General features: G+C 41.1%; 1 protein-coding gene across 2 annotated transcripts in view; it reads right to left on the bottom strand.

Annotated features, from left to right (window-relative positions):
- LOC136789553 (zinc finger SWIM domain-containing protein 6-like) overlaps positions 1-17,836 on the bottom strand; it is a 93,973-nt gene that overhangs the window by 27,123 nt on the left and 49,014 nt on the right. For both annotated transcript variants that reach the window (XM_066989603.1, XM_066989602.1), the window contains exons 6-10: positions 16,648-16,824; positions 16,249-16,395; positions 14,747-14,893; positions 9,266-9,526; positions 5,440-5,575 (exon numbers count right to left, since the gene is read on the bottom strand). In XM_066989603.1, coding sequence (XP_066845704.1) covers positions 5,440-5,575; positions 9,266-9,526; positions 14,747-14,893; positions 16,249-16,395; positions 16,648-16,824 — 868 coding nt within the window. The remainder of the gene's footprint in view (positions 1-5,439; positions 5,576-9,265; positions 9,527-14,746; positions 14,894-16,248; positions 16,396-16,647; positions 16,825-17,836) is intronic.

Here is a 17,836-nt window from a genome sequence, read left to right as displayed (position 1 = left end):
AGAACATACCTACATTATTGGTGAATCTGTGACCGTGATAGTTCAGTATCCTGAACCCGACCGGACCCATAACGGTTAATTGGCTACATTCCGTAACGCAACAGAGTCCTAAACCAGTACATCCATAAAATCATGGGACTGAACAATTTGATCAAGTGTCAGTTTGGAGTAAGGTGTGTACATGTACCAAGAGAATGTTAGATATTATATTTGAGAAATAATTATATAGAGTATGTATAGATGAAAAAGAATAGCTTTCACATGTTTGTGTTCTGAAGATATAACTTAAACTACAGTACCTGTAGAAGTAAACTAGCCAAGCTGCTGGTCATGTTATAGTTGGTCTAGCTGAGAGAGTCAAAATAGCATTCAGAAAACTTCTCTGAGAAGTCACACACATCTGTGATTCACTTGCACTAGTGTTTGAGGTAGTTAATTTAGACCTTGCCTGGCTGTGTCCACATGAGTTCCATATGAGTGTCCGACAGTTCTAAAATCCTATTGCCATGTGCCACTAATCCATGTTTCTGTTTCTACTAGCTTTCATATGCAAGTGATATTCTAGCAGGAAGTCATCTGGGAGGACAGAGGAAATTGGATCTCTTTTGTCAATAATATTTCAAATACTGAATAATATTAAAAATCCTGTGATATTTCTTATGGAATAAACTTTACCATTTTTTGCACTTAAATAAATACCTAAGTTCTTTACATAACTGGAGCGTATGACTTTTTTTTCACAGTAAGAATGGAGACCGTAAAACAGTTTTAAGGTACCTGTAACAGTTCAATCAGTTTTATGTAGGTTCTTAAGGCATATGAGAGTATCTTTAAGAATTCTCTGAGAAAGGTCATTTTGAATATATGTTAGGGTATTTAGCAAGCACATACAATTACAACACACCAGGTAAATAACCATCAGCACGTTATTACTAATATTTTCAGACACATGCACATGATAATATGAAAAAATACAGATTAACCAACTGCCCCTTTGATTTGTATCAAGAGTCAAATGTCTTTCTTAGTCCCATTGAAAAACCTTTTTACATAGCTTTATATATGTAAAAATAAAATATGTATAAATTTTTTAGCTGATTTTTCCAAGCACAGAAGGAGGGGGGAAAAAGATGCATTATTAAATGGTTTCATTAAACAGGAAAAATCCCAACTACAAAATGCAAAGGGGATTATTAGGTTATGAGTAACAGTAAATAGAAAAAGAGCATGAAAGGAAGAGGCTGTTTGGGGGAAATCTTTTGTCAGTTTGAATTTCATTGCCAGTCTCTACGTTCCTTTGCTGTGAAAAGGAAATGCTGCTGTGAATGTATGACTTTCATGCAATTTTGGCAAGGTTAGGGGACAGCAGAACAAGCACAAGCTACAACAGATTTAGCATTCTTCACTTTTTTTTTTTTCCTTCCCAACATCAATTATTTAGTTAGGTCTTAGCAAAGCTAACCTGTGATTAAACATCACCGTTAAAGCCTGGCTTTCAAAGCCTGGGTGAAATTCAGGCTAAACAAGGGAGCAACAAAAAGTTCAGATTACAAGTGAGCAGTCAACTGCAGATCTACATTCTCCTAGGCTCCACTGTATGTGTTTTGGTGCTGCAAGAAGAGAACTGTAGACAGACACGGAAGTGACCATGAAGGACAGCAAACCCTGTCCTTGCAGACCTGAGGTGCATTTCATGCTTCCACTAATTTCATACCGTGTGTTCCACACACTAAAAGAGGATTCAAAAACTGAAACACAAACAGATGATTTTGAATACAGAGAGGCAAAATACTCCATACTCCATCATGGGTCAACGATCCATGTAGACAGGAGTGTACACAGACAATATATGCTTTTATGTGTGGAAAGCAATTAGCTATGGTCTTGGGAAGTTAACTTCTTTGAAAAATGTTGAAGCAAAGAAAGAAATGTGCTCTGCTTCTAAAAGAATGAACAACTGTAGAAATTTCTATGCAGTGTATTGTAGAGGGTTTATGTGGCAAGGTTTTGGTAGCAGGGGGTTGTAGGGGTGCCTTCTGTGAGAAGAATCCAGAAGCTGCCCCATGTTAGATAAGGGCCAGTTTCAGCTGGCTCCAAAGGGACCCGCTGCTGGCCAAAGCAAAGCCAATAAGCGATGTTGTTTGCGCCTCTGTGAGAGCATATTTAAGAACGGGGGAAAAAACCTGCCACACTACAGTAGCTGGGAGAGTGAAGAGTGAGAAACAAACTTGCAGACACCAAGGACAGTGAAGGAGGGGGAGGAGGTGCCAGAGCTGAAGTTCCCTAGCGGCCTGTGGAGAGGATCATGGTGGAGAAGGCTGTCTCCCTGCAGCCCATGCTGTACCACGGCGGAGCAGATTTCCACGCTACAGCCCGTGGAGGAGACCATGATGGAGCAGGTGGATCTGACCTGAAGGAGGCTGCGATCTATGCAGATCACCCGCAGGAGCAGACTCTGGGCTGGACATGTAGCCTGTGGAGAGGAGCCCACGCAGGCGCAGGTGATCTGGCTGGAGTTGTGGGGGACCCACGTTGGAGCAGTTTGCTCCTGATGGATGGACCCTGTGGTACGGACCCATATTTGGAGCAGTTCTTGAGGAACTGCACTCTCTGGGAAGCCCACACAGAATCAGTTTGGGACGGACTGTATCCCATGGGAGGGACCCCACACTGGAGCAGGGGAAGAGAGCGACTGTGAAGGAGAGGCGGTGGAGAAACGCTATAGACTGACTGTAACCCCCATTCCCCCGTTCCCTTGTGCCGCCTGGGGGGAGGAGGTGGAAGAAGGTGAATGAGGGGAAGTTGTTTTTAGTTTGTTTTCTTTGTTTCTCACTTCTCTAGCTTGTTAGTGATAGTCAATAAATTTCTTTAATCTCCCTCTGCTGAGTCTGTTTTGCCCATGACAGTAATTGGTGAGTGATCTCCCTGCCCTTATCTCAACCCTTGAGCCTTTTTCATCGTATTTTTCTCTCCAGAAGGACACTGCAGAACCAATGACAGGTCAACTTTGCAAGGAACCAGGCAAGTGCAGCAGTGACTTAAGCTGGTGCTGGCGTCAAGAAAACCAACTCCGCCTGCCCTGAGTGACCACTTTGACAGATGAAGCTGAAACCATCAACAGTTCTTATGAACATTTTGGGGAGAGGCCTATGGAATGAAAAGAAGTACAGACCTATAAATATTTTAATGGACAGGGAACAGTGGTAATGAGAATATCTATATACTAAAGTATGGGGGACCCGAGTGTGACACAAAGGTTATGGAATAAGGGGTGGAGGTTGTGCTGGGTCTGTCTGGGATGGAGTTAACTTTCCCTGCAGCAGCCCACATAGTGCTGTGCTCTGCACTCGTAGCTAGAACAGTACTGGTATCACTCCAGTGTTGTGTCTATTGCTGCATAATACTGGCACCGCATCAGGACTCCCTCCAAGCCCCCAAGAGCCAGCAGGCTGGGGGTGGGCAAGTGATGGGGAGGAGACATCACCAGGGCAGCTAACCTAAACCAAGCAAAGGGACATTCCATACCATATGCTGTCACACTCAGCAATAAAAAGGGGGGCTCTCGTGGTGGAAGGGCCTGTCCTCCCGAACAACTGTTACGTGTTTTGAGGCCCTGCTTCTCAGGATGTGGCCGAACATCACTCGTTGATGGGAAGTAGAGAGTAACTTTTTTTTCCTCTCTCTCTGTGTTTCCGCATGGCCTTTTTTTTTTTTTCCTCTCCCTTTTCCCTTTAATTACATCATCCTTATCTCAAACCTTGAGCTCTTTGTGTTGTATTTTCTCCCCCTTCCTCTTTGAGGAGGGGGAGTGAGAGAGCGGTTGTGGTGGAGCTCAGCTGCCCACCTGAGTAAAACCACCACACACATTTACTAATTTCCAGCTGATATTTTTGTCCATGCCATTGCCATTTCCTCCCTGCCATGGAGGAAAAGATGCTCAATTTTCCCTCTTCTAGAAATAAATATAAGGACACAAGTCTATTTTACAAAAAATGACCTACTTTTTTTCTTTTTAATACAAATTTTGTACTATCTTGCTGATCTGATATGACCGAGGTTATTGATACACTTAACTTGCCTTGAAAGAAAAGGGGTGAACCTAGCTGACCCAGACAGCTTTCTGATCATAACATTTGAATGTTCTCAACAGTTCATCAATAATGCATTTTTGTCTTCTCAGTTTAGTTCCTAAATTTCTAATCACAAGCAGCAAGGATGCAAGGTCACTCTTCATATTTCTGAAACTCCTCCCCTAACATCCACTACTAGACATGTTTGGAGACAACAACAAAAATACAAAACAACCAGGCTAAACAGACCTTTGGCCTGACCTGAGAGTAGATATGCTTTGTTTTTATGCATGCCTTCCCATTTAGTCCTTTGAACACATAATTGTTTTCTCCCTGTTTATCATTCTGGAGAAACTCCAGAAAAAATATACAACTCCAAACCACTAGGATACATCTTGTCTGATGAAGCTAACTACTACTTATGTGGATAGCATGTCCTTCAATCACTGTGCAATCATTCTTGATAATAATGACCAGGAAAACCCAACACTCATGTTTTTAATATGGGACTTGATTGCTCCTAGCAGTCAGTTGTGGCTATTCTTTGTCAACCATCATTTACTACAAGTTCTTGACAGCAACCACAAAATTCAGATAAGATCAGTTTCTTCCGTGCACTGTAGGAGGACAACATAGATTTATTGTTGATGATTTAGGCCCTTAAAACTTATTTCAGAAGGCTCTTCTTAGCTGCCATTAACAGTCTGGCCTGCCCTGAGATAAAGCCAACGCATACTGAGCACTCCCTGAGAAACACCTTTCTCCCGATTACTGAAGACAAATGGTATCCAAGTCACACATTTTGTTGTCATATGATGTATTCCATTTAAATCCTGATATTCAAAAGTGTATAAGACTGCTTAGTTATGAAGCACAAGAAAAAAGTATTGTGTCAGACCACACCATATGGTTTCAAACCTACCATCGAGAGATAATTTATAAAGAAGACTGGTGGAACAAATAGTCCTACAGAACAGACTAAGCAACAAATGATACTGAGACTGCTGGTAAGATGCCTCTTTCCTCATTTCTTCACCACTACCATCACATATACACAAACACACATGTTAAAGCTGTCATCATTGAACACAAAGCCACATTCCCCAAGAGGGGGATTCTAGAAGGAAAGATTATAACAGAGAACACTGTTTTACAGTTGTAGGTAAACATTAATTTTACATTTATAAATGATTATACTGTAGTTACTACAAACATCACTCACTTTTACAGATTACAGAACCAACGTAATTTTTCCTTAAAGAGAACGATGCTTCTTTTAGACAAAAAAGGCTAGGTCTTAATTACCAAGCTTTTCCCCCTTTTCCCGATCTCTACTTGTGCTCTTTCTAGATGACTTGTGAATACATACCGCATGACTCTCAGTGCAGTTTTGTATGCTAATTCAGCATCATGAGGTAGGAGAGAGGTGAAGAGATACTTGGCAAATGTGTGCATTGGAACACTCTCTCGATGGATGACTTCACCTAAACCACTATATGGTCCAGCTGTAGGAAAAAGAAAGAGAATGTCAATCTTTACAGACTGCTAAAACCTAACTTCTGCACCTTTAAAAAACACTCACTATATCTTGAGTTAGAATTGGTATTCAGAGACAGAGTTTTCTGTACAAAAGGTAAAATTGCATTGATATTTTTGTGAATTATACTATACACATCACATAGATACAATATATTACAAATATATTACATACCATATATTCTTTGAGACAATGAGACAGACCGTAAATTGCATAGTACTAAGCACACTACCAGTGCACATACAAATGACAGAATGGTCTCAGTGCTCCATGGGGCTCATTCAACAAATTTATGATATGCAAAAGGAGAAGGTGTTAATCCCAGCTTTGCCTTCATGTAGTTATATTGTACATATGAATCCCTATGTACCCTCTGTTGGTGTGTGATTGCTTTCTCACAAATCTACCAGAAAAAAAAGTGTGGTTACAGCAGAAAAGTGCGTATCTTCAATTGAAGTTACATGAACAATCACTACAGCAGCGCTTGATTGCTATTAACATCTCACCCGACATTAGGCATTTAAATAACCCTTTGGTCTAGATTTTGTCTCCAGAGAAGACTAGGTCAGATCTTGCATCGAAAATGGTTTTGCTAGTCCGTTACTGCCACATGATCTTAAAAATGATATTTGTTGTAGGGAAACTATCCCCACTGTTGGGACAGCAAACTTTGCACACAGTGCAGTATTTCAATTTCAGAACTGCAGTGTCAGGACTGACAGCAGAAATGATGATTTAAAAAAAATTTAAATGCAATTATTTCCTTGCTGAGTTCTGAATGTTCGGTAACTACGAACCCCATTTTTACATTTCTCCTGCAACCTTGAGGCTGTTATTCCTGTTAACAGGAAAACTGTGTCAAGCAGTTTTTGACTTCAGCAGCCAGAAGTTCAAGCATAAAATGTTGCAAGACAGAATAAGACTTGTACATTAAGTATTATTGGAAAATTACTGCACATATAGCAGCCAGCACTCCCAGAAGTTACTACAGGAGAAGAGAATTTTGATTTCTCCTCTACTAGAGATTTCAACCCACCATGCTTGTATGGACAAATTACTGTGTGAGCACACTTCTTCACTGCAGAATCACACATATCATTTAAACAGTTTCCAGAAGCAGCAGTTCAAACTGTGTCTGATCCTACACTGGAATGGATGAGGAGTACTTGCACAATTTATGTAGCCACTTCTGCTACAAAGAATAGAATAGAATAGAATAGAACAGAACAGAACAGAACAGAACAGAACAGAATAGTTCAGTTAGAAGGGACCTTCAAAGACCATCTAGTCCAACTGCCTGACCACTTCAGGGCTAATCAAAGGTTAACGCATATTATTGAGGGCATTGTCCAAATGCCTACTGAACACTGACAGGCATGGGGTGCATCAACCACCTCTCTAGGAAGCCTGTTCCAGTGTTTGACCACCCTCACAGTAAAGAAATTTTTCCTGGTGTCCAGTCTGAACCTCCCCTTGCACAGCTATGTGCTGTTCCCACTCATCCTGTCATCTGTTGCCAGGAAGAAAAGACTCACACTTCCCTCTCCACTGCCCCTCCTCAGGAACTACATGAGATGTAGATGGTAACAACTTGAACAACTTAGACCAGCACAGTTGTTTCAGCAATGTTTTTCCGAAGGGTGCCTTAGCACAAAATGAAAAGATAAAAATCACAGTGCATGAAAAAAAAACTGAGTTCCATAGGTGGGCATTTCTGAAGACTGATTACAAAGGAAATGTCAATGAAGATTTAGTAGGTGACACAATGTCTCTAATCATTTGAAATGAATTTGAAAGCCATTGAAAACTATCTAGCATTGTTTCAATGAAAGAAGCCATTTCATGTATGTTTGCCAGTTGGTGATTCAGTCAGAAACTCAGTTAGGACATGAGGAGTACAGGACAAAGCATTTATATAAAAACATATTCTGACATTAACTTAGCAGTCAAGCAAAAAATTAAAACAGTTCTTGCAACAGTCTTAACATTCTGCTTTCCCACTCAGTCAAGTGGTAGCTACATACAACATGCATTAATCTGCATTAACAGCATAGAAATCAGCTTAATATTGGTTAAGTTTTTTTTTTTTATATGTATACCTACAGGACTATAACTATAAAAACACAATTGATATGATTAGGATCTTCAGTCACTGCAGTTTTTCTTCCATGTGAGCTGGCAATTTCTGCCTAACCTGGCATAAACTGAAGCTATTGCAGGAAAGCTAGATTTCTCAGCAAACAGTAATGCAAGACACTGCACACTGCTCACTATGGTAATTTCATAGGTAGTTATTTTAGCAGATTTCCTGCTAAGATTACCTTATAGTAAACTATAAGTATCAGCGAACACTTGAGAGAAATCCTGCCTTTTCCTCAGTAAAGAAATGCAGCAAATTATAATCCATAGGATCCCTGTCCGGTGGTGGTTAATAGCTGGATCCAGTTAGCTGGTGTTCTTGTCCAAAGGCCGTAAAGCAGCAGTATAGCCATACCATAATGGAAACTCTCCCTATGGTGCAGCTTCTCTGCGGTTTCAAATGGCACCATCAGTAGGTGCCAGAGTCTTTAAGGATCTGGGCAACAACGGTGACTCACAGCTGAGAACCCTAAACAACATACTGCATCTCTTCCATTAAAGAAGTTTTAAAAGACAAATGTCTTACAGAAAGAAAACAAAACATGACTGCTCTGTAAGTCTTCACAACTCACCTAGAGCCTACTGTACTCCACACCATCCCTTGAGTAGGCACTCAAAACAAAACCATGCCTTTGGCGAATTAGTTCCTTTAAAGTTTTTTCTTCCATTAAAAATAAAAAAACAAAACACCCAAAAGCTAGAAAGACAACCTCAGATCCCATGAGGCTACTTTCTGAACATGAGGCTTAAGTGTTACATGTCAAGCCTTTTTGAAAGCTAAGGCAAAGGCATGCACTTTTTTTTCCCACAGATTTTATTGCAACCCACCACAGTGACTCCCAAACACATAACTTAGTCACAATTTAGTCATAAGATCAGGCCTTAAGCCTCAATATTTGACCATGTATTTCAATTGTCATGTATGATTCAAACTTCAGAGGCAAGTCATTTTCCTAATTGCTACAAATAAAATGTTGTAGTTCTGTCCCAGTAATTCTAAGTGAATTTTCTGAGCTCTTTAATTGGGAAAAGAGGTAAAAATATTCATACATTTACAAAGCTGCCAGTCCTTTTTCAGGATACAAGTGACATTTAGAATTCTGCTACTTGAGAACTGCTGATAACTGATGTCTATAATATTTAATTGTGAGCCTGGGCTGTACAATTAGGATACTGAGATTATATCAAACAAAAAATTTAAAGAACAAAATGCAATAAAAATTAAAGGCTTGTAAATCAGCGGATGCCTTATTTCTACAGTCATGGTATTTATTCAGTGTATGTTTGATTTTCATAAGAAATTGCAAACAAAATTTTGCTGGAATTCCTGCTCCGGCAGGGGGATTGGACTAGATGATCTTTCAAGGTCTCTTCTAATCCCTAACATTCTGTGATTCTGTGAATTCTACATCAAAAAAACATCAAGTACATAAAGTCAGCTTCCAAAAGAATACTGGTTCTGTGGGCTTCTATAAGTGAAGGCAGTTTAAAGAAGCAGTTAGCATCTATAGCGAGCTACCTTCTAATAAGAAGACTGCTTGTTTTCGAAAAATCTTCACCAGAATATCATCCAATTCAATTTCCTGTAGCTTAGAAATCAGCTGCTCCTCATTTTGACAAACCTTCTCTTGTGCGTACAAGCCATCTGGCATTATTCGTTGTTGTCCCAGCCCTATCAATGCTACTTCCACAGCCAGAGTTAAATAAGATTCCCCTTCTTCTAAGAATTTGTGTGCAGGCAGGTGATGGTACTCCAGAGATTTGCATTGCCCCATGTTCTCTGTAAAGGGTGACACAAAGAACAACACATCAGCAAGTCATTCTAATCCATAATCTGCTTATAACGCCATATTTACAAATGCTATCTCTGCCAGTATTCATTTCTTTAAAATTATTTAAATTACTAGCTCAATTTCAAAATCCAAAGATCCAATGTAAACTATCCAATTCCACAAGGGAGAAATACACAAAGCAATTATAAAAATAAAATAAAAATAAAAAATTAAAAATTAAAAAAAATAAAAATTAAAAAAAAATAAAAATACAGTTTCAGCATGGCTGAACAAGGACCTGCTGGTCAAACTGAGGTGCAAGAAGGAAATGCCCAGGCAGTGGAAGCAGGGACATGAGGCCTGGCAAGAGTAGAGGGATGCTGTCTGGATGTGCAGGGATGGGATCAGGAAAGCCAAGGCACAGATGGAAATGAGCTTGGCAAGGGACACAAAAAATAACGGGAAGAGATTCCATGGGTACATTGGCCAAAAAAGAAAAGGCCAAGGAGAATGTACCCCTTCTGATAAACGAGAAGGGAGAGCTTGTAACAGCAGACACGGAGAAGGCTGAGGTACTCAAAAAGTTGTTTGCTTCAGTCTTCACTGATAGTCAGGCTTACCACATCTCTTGTTTCCCTGAACCTGTAGATGAGGGCTGGGGGAGCAAAGTCCCTCCCACTCTAAGTGAAGAGCAGGTTCGAGACCATCTGATGAAACTGAACTGGTATAAGGCTATGGGGCCCCATGATGTGCATCCCAGGCTCCTGAGGGAACTGGCTGATGTAGTTGCCAAGCAACTCTCCATCATATTTGAAAAGTCCTGGCAGTCAGGCAAAGCCCCTGGTGACAGGAAGAAGGAAACATCACTCCCATTTTTAAAAAGGGTAGAAAGGGGGACGCAGGCTACTACAGACCAGTGAACCTCACCTTTGCCTGGAAGCAATGTCAAGGCACATGCAAGACAAGGAGGTTACTAGCTCAGTTTCAAAATCCAAAGATCCACTGTAAACTATCCAACTCCACAAGGGAGAAATACACAAAGCAATTACAAAAATAAAATAAAATAAAAATAAAAATAAAATAAAATAATAAACATAAACATAAAATAAAAATAAAATAAAAATAAAAATAAAAATAAAAATAAAAATACAAATACAAATACAAATAAAAATAAAAATAAAAATAAAAATAAAAATAAAAATAAAAATACACTCAAGTAAAAATAAAAGTTTTCATCTTTAAACTATGATTTAGAGAAAGGCGGTTTTTCTCCAGTTTTATGTTAATAAGGCAAAAATTGGAAGATTCATTTCAATTTTTGTGTGTTTCTTTTCCCAACCATTTCTGTATCTCCTTAAAGCCTTGATGTTGTATAAGTGGAAAGGGAAGGTGTTTATACCTCTGCATAGATTTCAGATGAAGTTATTAAGATTGTGCAAGTACAGTAGGCCTGATAACTCCACAACATTTAAGCATCCTCTGTTTGCTAGGGCTCTTTTCAAGATTTTTTATTTAATTGTTACAGTTGCATTTATGATAAACAAGTATAATGCCTCTGAATTTTACTGAAACAAGACTTCTTACTTCCAGTAAAGATTACTTGTAAACTCCATACAGACCAAGCCATAAACTGCTTTAAAGAGTACCACTGATTCATTTGGCACTTCACAGATACACCATATGACAAAATACTATTCCAGCCTCTAGCAGGGAAAAGTCTAATTGGGGAACAACAAGTTACAATGGACAGATGTAAGGAGGTGGGCATCTGCGGCAAATGAGAAGGCTGAATGTATTTGGTAGATTGCATATGCGTATGTAGTGGGAATTTACTTTTGAACACAAACTTTTTTTTTCTTTTTTACTAATTGCAAAGAATCTGATTTCTGATTTCTTTTAATTAAAAGTTCTTCCAGAATAGGTGGATAAAAAGTTTACTGAAGAAAATCTAATTGAATAAAATGAGCTTTGAGGCAAAGCCCCAAGAAGATTGGGGATGTGCATATAAAAGACCAGTAGGTAGAGGGATGACTCCATTTTTTGTCCACACAGAAAGCGATGAGAAACTACTGCAGAGGTGGAAACAGACTAAGAATAAGGAATGAATCACTTAAGCTCCTGGAAAGCAAATACTGAAATTAAAATGAGCATAAACATCCTGACCTAAATCATGCATCAATTCTGAAACACTGTTTTCCAATTCATATTCTCTGTAGGCCATGTATGTTATCTTGTGTTTTATCCTCTATTTGAAGTATTATGTGCATGTGCAGCTAAGATGTACAATAACACCCAGGGTCCTGAAAGAATTGGCTGATGTAGTTGCCAAACCTCTCTCAATCATATTTGAAAAGTCCTGGCAGTCAGGCGAAGTCCCTGTTGACAGGAAAAAGGGAAACATCACTCCCATTTTTAAAAAGGGTAGAAAGGAGAACCTGGGGAACTACAGACCGGTGAGCCTCACTTCTGTGCCTGGCAAGATTATGGAAAAGGGCCTCCTGGAAGCAGTGTCGAGGTACATGCAAGACAAGGAGGTGATCTGAGACAGCCAGCATGGCTTCGCCAAGAGCAAATCGTGCCTGACCAATCTGGTGGCTTTCTACGGTGGAGTGACTGCATCAATTGGCAAGGGAAGACTGACCAATGTCATCTACCTGGACTTCTGCAAGGCCTTTGACACACTCCCACATGACATCCTGAACTCCAAAATGGAGAGAGATGGACTTGATGGGTGGACCATTCAGTGGATAAGGAGTTGGCTTGAAGGCCGCACCCTTCAAGAGTTGTAGTCAATGGCTCTATGTCCAGGTGGAGGCTGGTAACGAGTAGTGTCCTTCAGAGGTCTGTCTTAGGACCGGTTGGTTTGGGCTGGAACTGGATGATCTTTAAGGTCCCTTCCAACCCAAACCATTCTATGATTGCATGATTTGCCATTCTTTGCCTTCACCTGTGGTGTCCAATGAACAAAAAATGTTAAATAGGAGGACAATACTGCACAGCAAAAGATGCTCTAAGAGTAGTGGAGCTATGCACTGAAGTGCCCGTACAGCAACAATAGCTGAAGCTGCAACTATGGAAAACTGACAGAGGCACCAGCAACTCAAATTCTGTGTGGCACTTTCAAACTGCTGTTGCAACTGGTAAGACCTGAAATTATTGCAAGAGAGATTAGAAATGTAAGTTCTGTCTCTCCTTTTCCAGGAGCCTGGCGCTTAAGTATGGAAATCAGAGAAAATCCATCTCCCCAGAGAAGTCTAGGTGTATTTTGCTCTGTCTGACTATTCAGTGGATAAGGAATTGGCTTGAAGGTCACACCCAGAGAGTAGTGGTCAATGGATCTATGTCCAAGTGGAGGCCGGTGACAAGTGGTGTACTGCAGGGGTCTGTCCTGGGACTGGTACTGTTTAATATCATTATCAATGACATAGACAGTGGGATCGAGTGCACCCTCAACAAATTTGAAGATGACACCAAGCTGAGTGGTGGGGTTGATATGACAGAAGGAAGGGATACCGCCCGAGGGGACCTGGACAGGCTTGAGAAGTGGGCCCACATGAACCTAATGAGGTTCAACAAGTCTAAATTCAGGGTGATGCACCTGGGTTGGGGCAATCCCGGACATGAGTACAGACTGGGAGAAGAACTCATTGAGAGCAGTCCTGTGGAGAATGACTTGAGGGTTCTGATGGATGAAAAGCTCGACATGAGTGCATGTTTGCAACCCAGAAGGCCAACTGCATCCTGGGCTGCATCAACAGAGGAGTGGCCAGCAAGTCAAGGGAGGTGATTGTCCCCCTCTGCTCTGCCCTTGTGAGGCCTCACTTGGAGTACTGCATCCAGGTCTGGAGCCCCCAGTACAAGAAAGATGTAGATGTGTTAGAGCAGGTCCAGAGGAGGGCCACAAAGATGATCAAGGGGCTGGAACACCTCTCCTATGAAGAAAGGCTGAGAGAGCTGGTGCATTTCAGCCTACAGAAGAGAAGGCTCCAGGATGACCTCATCACAGCCTTTCAGTAATTAAAGGGGTCTTATAAAAGGGATGCAGAAGGACTCTTTACTCAGGTAGATAACGACAGGACAAGGGGGGGATGGTTTTAAACTAAAAGAGGGAAGGTTTACATTAGAGCTTGGAAGGAAATTTTTCACTCAGAGAGTGGTGAGGCACTGGAACAGTTTGCCCAGACAGGTTGTGGATGCCCCATCCCTGGCGTTGTTCAAGACTAGGTTAGATGAGACCCTTAGGAACCTGATCTAGTGGGTGGCATCCCTGCCTATGGTAGGGGGGTTGGAACTAGATGATCCTTGAGGTCCCTTCCAACCCACATCATTCTATGCTTCTATGATTCTATGAACATCCTGGGATGCATTAGGAGGAGTGTTGCCAGCAGGTCGAGGGAGTTGATCCTTCCCCTCTGTTCAGCACTGGTGAGACACATATGGAGTGCTGTGTTCAGTTCTGGGCTCCCCAGTACATGGACATACTGGAGCAAATCCAGTGAGGGGTCACAAAGATGAGTAAGGGACTGGAGCATCTCTATATGATCAGAGATTGAGACAGCTGGGACTGTTTCGCCTGGAAAAGAGAAGGCTCAAGAGTATCTTACCAGTACGTATAAATATATGATAGGAGAGTGTAAAGAAGGCTGAGCCAGACTCTTCTCAGTGATAATCTGTGACAGGAAAAGAGGCAATAGGCACAAACTGAAACACATTTCCATCTGAGCATAAGGAAAGAATTTTTTACTGTGAAGGTAGAACACTGGAAGAGATTGCCAAGAGAGGTTGTAAAGTCTTCATTCTTGGAGTTATCCAAAACCCAAGTAGACACAGTCCTGGGCAATCTGCTGCAGCTGATCCTGCTCTAAGCAGATCTTTAGAACTTCCTTCCAACCTCAACAATTCTGTGATTTTTGTGATCTTCTGCAATGTCTCAGAAAAAGGACAGAGTAATATCTGTGGAGAGGGTTGCTACTATAAAGACTTATTTGCTTTTATTTCAGGCTCAAAATACAGAATTTTCTTCAAGAATGAATAACTGGTAATTTTGGAAGTGCTTTAAAAATTTTCCTTTAAACATTTTCTCTCCCTCATGTTTTCTTAGGGAAGGCAAATGTGAGTTCTTATACTATGAGAACACTGGCTTTGAAGTTAATTTAGAATGGAAAGATAGAAAAATGCCTCTGGTTACTGAAGACGTATAAAAGATATCTTCCTTTGCACGGCCTTACCTGTGAAGTCTGAGAATCCATGGAAGCTCTCATCATCCACTTTGCAGGCTTCCATCAGGCTACTGAAGAGGGTGCCAATCGGATCCAAAGGGTGTCCCACCAAACCTTCAAGATTCGTTATTGAGGTTACTCCTTTGTGGAGAAGTTCTATGTTAGAAAAGATGGAGGGAGGAGGGAGGGAAAGAGTGCATATTAGCCACTCTTTAGTTAGCCACTTTATTAGTTAAAAGAGGGAAAAAAAAGAAAAAGAATGAAGGCAAAATACCATTCAAACACTTGCAAAGCACATTATGGGTCAACAGTTTCAACTGTAGTGTTTTGTTTTTTTTTTTTGAAATCTCTTACTCGATACCAGGAAATCTTCTGAAAACATCTGCTGGAAAGTGACAGCAAAGACTTTTTGACTTCTTTTTTTGTAATATATCCACATCTGTTTCCTGGCTCAAAAGATGTAGTACCATTTTGTACGTTTTAAGTGAATCTGATGGCACTGAAATAAATGAAAATACTCTAAAATATGTTCCATTATCCCAAATAAAACATGAGCTTATTTTGCATCTAAATATTTGTTGAAATAATAAACCCAGGATGACAACTCCTTAAAAAAAAAAAAGAATAAAAACATTAAATGTAGTATACAAGAAAAAATTGTCTTTTAATTGAATCACATTAATTTCGGCATTCTAAAATTTCAGTCAACAAACATACTTTGTTGGATACTTTACTTTGTAGCCCTCACCCATAGATCAGTTGGAACATGAAAAAAATCCTTTAGCACAATGAATTGAAGAAAGTATGTCTTTGCTAAAGGTTATAGATTCCCTTGATCGCATTGTTTACTAACAGTCTTATGGCACTAGCTCTCCTTTGATTCCAACCCCCAACTTTTTTCTCCTAGTCACGTATATGCTACTGAACTATGGGAGATCAGTCTCATTATGGCTGATCATGTAAAAATTGTATACAAGCTATTATGGATGCTCTGCTTCTCTACCGACTACACACTAACTTGAAGATGCCTCTGCTCACTCTCATTCATGGGGTATCACCTTCCTTAGTAACCACATGCATTATTGCAAAGCTTTAAAACACTAGAAAGCCTGCTTCTTACCTAAATGTGTGGGGCTACAAAATGAAACACAGCCACACTGTTGAACTGATTGCTCAGGAGGATAGGGCTGTTTTTTTTTGATGCTGTTGCTGTTTAAGAATCAACTGATACGTAATAAAAAAAAAAAACAACAAGTAGATCTTTGTCTTACTAACAAATAGCATGTGCTATACATGACATGCAGAAACAAGTAATATTAACAAAAAGGATTATTCACACTGATTTCTTACTGATTCACTTATACGTTACATTACCACGATGATCATTTGCAATGGAGAGTTAAAGACACCTCATTGACTTTATAGTTTCAAAAACAGTTTTCTCATGCAAAGTTCCAAATGTTACCATCATCTTGTCATGTCCTTTGCCCTTCTCTCTTCCCCACATTTACCTTTCTTCTGAGCCTGGAACATTTCCAGCTGTTTCTGCTGCTGCCTTCTTAGTGTATGAACAATAGCTATTGCCAGCCTCAGTGCTTCTCTTGGATATCCATGAGATCGTAATGCATCCACCCTCGCACAGGCTGTAGGAACATGTTCTAAAATGGAGAAAATAATTGAATAGCAACGCTTCCATGTCTGCAATGGCCTGTTTTGCTAGGTTAACTCCAAAGGTTAAAACTGTGCAAAAGAGACTTAAAGGACTACTTCTGAAACCAGCATTTCAAGGGACCCTCTGTTCTTTTTGCCAGGCTTTTCATTCATCTCCCCGCCATGACCCCCAAAATAATGCCATAGAAACTAAACAAAGTGGCAAGTCACGGAAACCTCTTTCCAGTTTAGCCACTTACCATGCCAGAGGGGCCACCCATGAGAGTCAAAGAGCGAGTTTTCAGTGTCGTCATGGTAACAGTAGTTGGTGTATAGGTTACTGCTGATAATGTGCTGTAAGTGGCTGTCCTGCCAGTGAAGATCGCATGCCTCAATGGCTCGAGTGAACACCGTCCGATGGGGCCTGTTTGATGAATCTGTCATTTTCAGAAGTTCAGAAAGCTTCATCAGCTTTTACTCATTCATATGTGAATAAGTCATTCACAGTATTCTTGTCTTCTTCCTACTCACGACCCCCAACTGATGGCTGCCTGTCTTATCCCCCATGGGCAAGAAGCAGGCTGCAGATGACATTTCACATTCTATTACTGAACAGGCTAGACAAAGTGTGCACCATTCACTCTGCATTCAAAAAGAGATCTATGGAACAGCAAGACTAATGCTAAACAAGGCTTTGCAAAGGGAACAGCTAAAGATGAAGGATATCTGACAGCTCTCCTGAGAACAAACTAGAAAGTATATGGCACAGCTACTCAAACATTCCCAGCTTCTCTACTTCTCAGACCCAGAGCTGCAAGGACAAGGGATGGATGAACAGCACATGAAGGACTCTGGGGCAGACGTGTTCTGCAGGTGTTTCCCTACATCGAGGCCCCTTCAAGGCAGATGAGGGAGCTGCCAGGACCCAGCAGCCCTCACTAGGGTGGCTGATGAGGCTTGAGTGGAGACAGGAGTGTCCCTCCTCTGTCATACGAAGGCAGCCCCTAAGGAGCGCGAGTGACCAGGAGTGTGGCTAACAGAGCAGGCAAACAAGGCGTGTCGTGGCAGTCAGGGAGTGGTGTGGCAGTGCGTGCAGGCAGGGCATGCAGGTGCTGAAGCTTGGCCAGGTTGACTATGGAGCAATGGTATCCACCCGGCAGAAGACAGTGGCCTCACAGAGCTCAGCATGTACCCACCACAGCTGATGCAGCCTCCCAGACAGAACTCCGGGGGGAACATGCTGCCACCCAGGTGTCAGGCTGCTGGGTGTGCCCTACTCTTATGCCACTACAGGATGAGAGTAGAGAGCATAGCTCTGGGAGGTGTGCCCAGGTTGAAGAACTGCTTTGCCTGGTGGCAGAGCTTTGGGAGGAGGTGGGCAGGCTGAGGAGCATCAGAGAGTCAGAGAAGGAGATTGACTGATGAGGTAGAGCTCTGCCATCCCTGCAG

The sequence above is a fragment of the Anser cygnoides genome, unplaced genomic scaffold, assembly GCF_040182565.1.
Source record: "Anser cygnoides isolate HZ-2024a breed goose unplaced genomic scaffold, Taihu_goose_T2T_genome scaffold_55_1, whole genome shotgun sequence".
Lineage (NCBI taxonomy): Eukaryota > Metazoa > Chordata > Aves > Anseriformes > Anatidae > Anser > Anser cygnoides.
Note: the sequence above shows the minus strand (reverse complement) of the source record. Positions and strands in the feature narration are given on the sequence as shown.